This window comes from Sinocyclocheilus anshuiensis, unplaced genomic scaffold (assembly GCF_001515605.1).
Source record: "Sinocyclocheilus anshuiensis isolate Anshui unplaced genomic scaffold, SAMN03320099.WGS_v1.1 scaffold288, whole genome shotgun sequence".
NCBI lineage: Eukaryota > Metazoa > Chordata > Actinopteri > Cypriniformes > Cyprinidae > Sinocyclocheilus > Sinocyclocheilus anshuiensis.
The window spans coordinates 250879-258078 of record NW_015558570.1 but is presented as its reverse complement, the minus strand read 5'-3'; the positions used below and the strand labels follow the sequence as shown (position 1 = coordinate 258078).

The 7200-nt window shown below is 34.5% G+C and overlaps 2 protein-coding genes across 2 annotated transcripts in view; both read left to right on the top strand.

Moving 5' to 3' along the window:
• LOC107679576 (armadillo repeat-containing protein 10-like) overlaps positions 1 to 3061 on the top strand; it is a 6007-nt gene extending 2946 nt beyond the window's left edge. Inside the window, exons 4-6 of the mRNA XM_016475162.1 lie at positions 931 to 1107; positions 1182 to 1253; positions 2353 to 3061. Of these exons, the coding sequence (XP_016330648.1) occupies positions 931 to 1107; positions 1182 to 1253; positions 2353 to 2604 (501 nt within the window). The 3' untranslated portion in view covers positions 2605 to 3061. The remainder of the gene's footprint in view (positions 1 to 930; positions 1108 to 1181; positions 1254 to 2352) is intronic.
• An 818-nt stretch (positions 3062 to 3879) lies between these two features.
• The window catches only part of cax2 (cation/H+ exchanger protein 2), a 9863-nt gene continuing 6542 nt past the window's right edge, over positions 3880 to 7200 (top strand). Inside the window, exons 1-7 of the mRNA XM_016475232.1 lie at positions 3880 to 3949; positions 5069 to 5221; positions 5333 to 5433; positions 5515 to 5623; positions 6553 to 6672; positions 6749 to 6810; positions 7018 to 7179. Coding sequence (XP_016330718.1) covers positions 3898 to 3949; positions 5069 to 5221; positions 5333 to 5433; positions 5515 to 5623; positions 6553 to 6672; positions 6749 to 6810; positions 7018 to 7179 — 759 coding nt within the window. The 5' untranslated portion in view covers positions 3880 to 3897. The remainder of the gene's footprint in view (positions 3950 to 5068; positions 5222 to 5332; positions 5434 to 5514; positions 5624 to 6552; positions 6673 to 6748; positions 6811 to 7017; positions 7180 to 7200) is intronic.

The following is a 7200-nucleotide window of genomic DNA, read 5'->3' as shown; positions in this document are numbered from 1 at the left end:
AACTTTTGAACAGTAGTGTATATTGTTAGAAAAGATTTCTATTTTAAATAAATGATCTTCTTTTTAACTTTTTATTCATCAAAGAATCCTGAAAAAAAATATCACAGGTTCCCAAAAAAATATGAAGCAGCACAACAGTTTCTCATATTAGATAAAAAACATTAAAAATCGTTCTGATCCCAAACTTTTGAATGGTAGTGTATATTATAGACTGTATATAGTTTTTTTTTTTAGTTATTGAGTTTATTATTTTAGTACTAAACAAATGAGAAATGTTGCCTTTGGAACTAGCTTAAAATAAGTTTAAGGTTTTTTTAGATTTTTTTTTTTATTTCAGTTAACATTTATTTAATTTCAAGTAACAAAAATGGATTTAGTTTTAGTTTGAGTTAACTGTAATACCCTGGTTTCAGATCAGTGTTGTTAACTTAAACTATTCTCAGTAATTAAAATAAAACTGAAATAAAATAAAATGTAAATATTAAATGGAAAAACTTAAACTTAAAAAAAAACTTGACTGCAAATTAGAAATGTTGCCTTGGCAATTAACTGAAATCATTAGTATGTGTTAACCCTCTGGGGTCGACGAATGCGCCGGCGTTTTTTCCTTACAACGCCGAAATGAACTTAAATTACTCTGTGATTTTTGATCGTACAGAATAAGAGCAATACATCATTTGAATCTGTAAAGGGTCTATTTTTATTTGTATACACTCATAATAACTACTAAAGTACTAAAACTAAAATTGAAATAAAATAAAGCTGTATAGAAATAAAATGAATAAAAATGACAAGCACAACAAAATGACTAAAACTAAAATGAAAACTGAAAATATAAAAAAGCTAATTAAAAACCTAAAATGTTAATAAATACTATAATAATGTATACTATAAATAATACTAAAATAACACCATTTTGTTTCTGGTCAGATATATGTCCCGTCGGTGATGCAGATGATTGAGATGTCACCGGTGAACTCTGACCTTCAGCTGGCAGCGCTCCGATTGCTCACTAATCTGTCAGTCACGGATAATCACCAGCATCTGATGAAGAATTCCATCACCCTTCTCCTATCTCTACTCATAGTGAGCAATGAAGTCCTACAGGTGATTTTGGAGTAACATATTGAATGATATGTTTACAATATCAGATGTATTGAAGAGTTAATCTGTTCCTGCAGATCCAAGTCCTGAAGGTCCTAGTAAATATTTCCTCCAATCCAGATCTGATGGATGATATTGTGCAAGCTCAGGTGAACAAGCATGTCTTTTATGGTTTCTGCTGTAATGCTTTCACTTTTTTGTAAGTGAGATCCAGTGCACTTGGTTTCAGTGACTATTCTGTCATACCACCACAATATGATTATAAATAGATAAATCTATAAATAATCGCCTTGGTTGCTAGGTGTCCTAGTTTTTCTCATTGCCTGCTGTTGATTCTTATGTCTATTTTAAGGCCACTCTGTGGCCATGATTTAGTAGATTTAGGGCTGCACAATTTGGGGAAAGAATATTATTGCGATTTTTCTTCAGAAAAATTACAGTTGCAATTAAAAAATTGTATGTCAACATGACAGAAAAATAATATAATATTTTTTATTTATTTAATATTTTTGTTTTGTTTTGTTTTGTTGATATACAACTTTTTGGCCAAGTTGTGAAGCCCTTCAAATTATGGCTGTCTTAATTTCTTCATTTTCAAAGGGCTGCATGATTGGGCGAAATAATATTTTTCTTCAGATAAAAATTGCAGTTGTGATTTAAAGTGTGATTTCTATATAAAGTATATACAGTATATATATATATATATATAAGGCAGTAAGTTTGCTGTGCTTGTTTGTAGGACTTTACAGTTTGGCCAAAAATTTGTGTGTCAACATGAAAATAAAATAAAATAATCTATTATTATTTTATGATTAGAATTATTATTAAATAATGCATTAAACAAAATAAAATATTACTATTGCAATTTATACATTTGTATTTTGAAAAACAAAAATATATATATATATATATTTTTTTTTTTTTTTTTTACTTTCATGTTGATATACACATTTTGGCCAAGTTGTGAAGCCCTTACAAATTATGGCTGTCTTAATTCCTTAATTTTCAAAGTTAAACTATCGTTAACCTTTTATTTTAGCGGAAAACTGCAGCAAGCGCTTTACTCTGAAAAACGCATGTATTTACTCAAATCGCAATCTTTGTGATTTGATAATTGCACTAAGCTATATCATGATTCTAGCTTTATTTTGATTCATCATTCAGCCATAATTTAGTTCTTCTCTTAGTTTTAAGAGCTTTTATATATTGGCACTAAACTCCTCCATTTACTTGTAAATCTGTTCACAGGCTCCAGCCTCTTTGATTTTGTTGTTTGACGGCTGCACAAGCACATCTGTTCTTCTCCGCCTGTTGTTTTTTGTGGGGAACCTGCATGCGTGGAGACCCTCTGCTCAGGTGGCTGAAGCTCTGAGGAGGCGGCAGGACTCTCTGTACTGTGTTCTACTGGACAGCTCCTCTCAGCTGCACCGTAAGCTGCCCCTGCTGCTGTCCCATCCAGATGAGGAGGTGAAGACGCAGGTGGCCAGACTCCTCACATAACCTCTTACAGAACATTTTTTACCAAATATTCCCGTTTTTCAATGTGTAGAAGCTTGTTTACCTACCTAAACGTTAGGGCTCTGCACTAACAACCTAGCTTTAATTGCTTAGTGGAGCAGTTTGATATCTACTGGTAGCAGGTGGTCCACTTGGTAGGCCATTGGTATCTTCTCAAAATGTTAGAAAATGGACAAGAAATGACTGCCTCTGGCATTTTGAGCGATATTTCTTAATATAATAGACATTTGTGAACACCACAGACCTCGTTTGAGAACCTTCGAGAACATCTCCACTGCCAAACGTTTTCTTGCCAAGTGAATGCAAATATTTTTTTCTGACCACACTAAGTGCTTTGGATATCCAGACTAGTGGTGGAAAGGACCCTTGTAACATCTCTGCATGTGTTTAGAAATCTTAATGCCTTGCAAAATAAGTGTTTCTTTAGTACTGCTAAACTTTAGTAATATCCAGACTAGTGGTGGAAAGGACCCTTGTAACATCTCTGCATGTGTTTAGAAATCTTAATGCCTTGCAAAATAAGTGTTTCTTCAGTACTGCATAATGCAAGTGAAGTTTACCATTAAACAAAGGTTATTCAGGTTATGCTTATGTAGTAATGACCCAGGAACCTTATTTTTACAGAATGTGTGCATTGATTATACTGTGACTTTTCTGATGCTAGATGATGATATCGACATGGGATGCATTATTTAATAAATATTGTTTCATGTTATAAGGCAATTATACAACAGTGGTTACTTTTAATATTTGCTATGATTTCATTTTGGAATGCTTTCTGACTTTTATGTCAGCTTTGTGAAAGTACTTTAAAATAAATATTTAAATTTTAATAAGCTTTGTTTATTGAATTGGTGCACGTGAAGACAAACTCTGCATCTTCAAATTTGTTTTAAATGCAAACGTTTATACAATGAGTATCAGAACTACATTTCCCATTAGATTAAGCGATTCGCACGGGGTTGCCATGTCCGCTTATTATAACCGACTTAATGCTGCGTTTTTAACGTTTATTTTACACCATAGCATAAGAAAGTATGACGGATTCGGATCGTATAAGAGTGTTCTGAAAATCTCGAGAAACGGTAGTGCCTTATTTGACCTGTTTTGGTGGAGAGATATTAGCGTACTTTGGGTTTGTGTCGTCAGACCAGTTCGCATCATTTTTCTTAGCGAGATCTGGCAACACGGCCGCTCGGCGTAAGTGCGCTTGGATCACATGAGGCTGATTACAGAAGAACTGTCTGTCATTCGAGACTGTGTGAATGTGCTGAAATGACAACGAATGTAGAGACGCGAAGAAGAAAACTCGACACAGACAAGCAAGGTAAACGATAATACAAAATAAGGCCATTTTGTGTAAGCTGAAGGACTAAAAAGAATCCACTGACTTGTATTGTCAATAGTGCACTGCGTTATTTTATTACAGCAGACAGTTACACCTTTGTTCCAATTACTTAGGACTTTTGATATGCAACACTGGATGTAACATGATCATTAATTCACTTGACATGAATAATGCTTGACTGTCCATTGTATTTCACATTAATGGATTTTTATAACTTGTTTTGTGATTTATCCTGGACATAAATGAATCAGAATTTCTCATAAAAGGATTTCTTGTAATGCATTTGCAGCCAGTCAGGTTTCTGTTGTGAAATGGTACTGAAACCTTGAGACCGCATCAGTCTACACTTCCCCAATTTCTATACAAGTGTTTCCTGTCGGCAGATTTCATATCTTTGGCTAGATATGAATTCAAACGTGTTGATGTTGACACCCAAGATGCATTTAAATTATGTGTATGATCAGTTATTGAAAATACTGTACTTTTTTATTTGATATTTAAGTCACACTTAAAAAAATGTATTGATATAATTGCATTACATAAAATATAAAACCAAGTGGAATTTATTACAAAGAAATAAAGCGCAAACACTTTTTAAAGAAAAACATTTCACAAAAAAGAAGTTTAAGTTTTAAATTGATAAGGCCGCCTAATGTTTAAGATGTATGTAATTGCATTTAAAATTTCCATTTGTTTGGATGACACAGTTTTAACATAAACTAATTAACTTAACATGATGCATATTTGTCAGTCATAAGTGAAACATAAAAATGAGATTTATGTCACTACTAATAAACCAATGTGTATGTTTCAAATACACAGTAACCAGGTTGAGATATTTATCATAATTGCATTCAATTAATTACATGTAAGCCATATTTGAACCATGTTCATTATTACGTTTTAGGTACAATTAACATTTTTCGTTTTTAAAGTTAAATTAACGTTTAGCCTACGTTTTTCACAATTAACAGCTTTATGCTGCCGATTCTACGGAATTTGAATGAATACGTTTGGAAAATATTATTATTTAAATAAAACCAAATAGATGCAAATGCTTAATAATAAACCATGCTATGATTTCGTCTCATTCCTCAGATTCTCCAGAGGACCATGATGGAGGTCATCAGCCTGCTTCATGCTGTGACAGGGTTTGTGTAGCTCACGTTCACTTAGAAGCCAGCGATGCTCACACTCACTCCTGTTTGTTGCAAACAAGCGCCTCCTGCACACCGAAACACCCACAGAGAAGTGAGACCCCAGACACACTTTGCAAAAGAGCAAGGGTGTTTTTTTTCTATACTTGCTTTCTAACAGGATTCTACTACCCCTTATTTGTCCGTTTTTCCAACTTCTTTACAGCATGCAGCTTTGGGGATGAAATATGGGATGAGAACCCGTGCAAGACCACCATAAGTGCTGAAAATGAAGTTGAGGCCCAAAAACTCGCGAATAATTATAAGGTAAATGTGCACTGAGCACTTATGTCCAGTTTCATTTAGCGTATTTTTGATGCTGATGTCATTCTGTTCTCTTCATTTAAGTTTGGCTTCAGGAAGTGGAAGAGTCATGTGACAGAGCGTCCCTTTGAAGACAGGTCGAACATTGTGAAGGAGCTTTACTCTGAGCTGAACGTTATTAAACCTTGTTCAGGTTAGACCAAGCTCTTCTCATTTCCTTCTGTAGTACATGTATAGTCTCTGGAAAATGTCTGTCCATACCTACTCATTTTTTATTATTACTATTATTTGAAAAAGCAATTAAACTATGAAATAACATAAATGGAAGTATTATAGTTAATAAAATAAATTTGTTTGATATTAATTAATTATTAACAATTACTAATTGCATTTATTATTAATTATATAATTATTTTTATTAAATAATCAAAACTTCTTTCAAACGGGTACTGTATATTGCAATCAACAGTATACTTTTTTATTTAAGAAGAAATCTAGAAAATGTTGTACTGCATTATTTTGATGATGTTTTATTGTACAAAAATAAAGGAAATCCAATAAATAGAAAAATGTGGCATTACATTACACCAAAGTCTCTTTAAGACAAGTCATGTCACTCGGCGGCTATCTTTGAAATGCCTCTCGGTCATGCAAGTGCAACTCCTATATCTTTGAATGGGGAAACATCAAATTCTCCAAAACTGTTCACTGAGCTTACGATTAAATTTCATATTTGAAATCACCAAAGAAATCTGACAACAACTGTGTCATAAATGTTGTTACTTTTGCTCAAATAGTGTTATAAAAAGCTTATTTTTCAGGCTAGATCAGCCAGTGCGCATGCGCAGTCCTAAGAGCACGTCTCAGAACGCCTACTGTTTCTATAGCAACCGGGACTTCTAATGGCAGCTGCAGTGACTCGCTGACTTTACCAATTAGCGATTGGCTCTTTCATTCAGAAGGCGGGGCTTCCTGCGATTGAGCGGCCATATTGAGCGTTGCATTTTTCCCCATTCAAAACTATACGAGTGACACGTCTTGGGTATTCTATAGTCTTTGATTACACACAATTTGTTCCCCTTTATTGTAATAACATCAGTCTCTTTTATTCTCGGGTTTCAGTGGGTTCATTGTTCACTTGTGGCAATGTTCTCTACGTGTTTCTGTTTGGCTGGTGGATCTCTCTGGTTTATGTTTTCATTGGACTCCTAATGTTCCTCACAGTTTTTGGCATCCCCTATGGTAAGAATTTATCTAAATAAGTATTGATACATTTTAGTGTGTCTCTCTGGATCACAAAAGTACTTTTTTGTTTCAGCGAATCTTTGCTGGAAGTTGTCCTGCTATTTTCTGTGGCCATTTGGAAAATCGATCGACAAGGTTGTGTTTCTTTTCATATCCAAATGCAATTTGTGTGGTTGGGTACTCTTGATCTTTGAATCAGTCTTGTGGCAGCTCTACACACGCAATGTCTCTTTGAGCTGGTTTTCATTTCCCTGCTCTGTGTAAATCAGGCTTTCATGACATGCCTGTTCATGGATGCTTTGTGGTTTGGAAGGGTATTGAACAAAATGTTGCTGTTTTCAGGCCAGTGTCTCTGTGCCAGCGTTCAGCGTGAAGATCCTCCAGGATAATTCCACTCTGGAGGCAGAGGAGGACGGAAAGCCTTCCTCTCCTCTCCTGCTGCCCACACCTGTGGGGGAGACCATAGAAGAGCCCACAGAAAGTCCACAGAATGACCACTACTGGGTGAGAAGCATGAATATATAT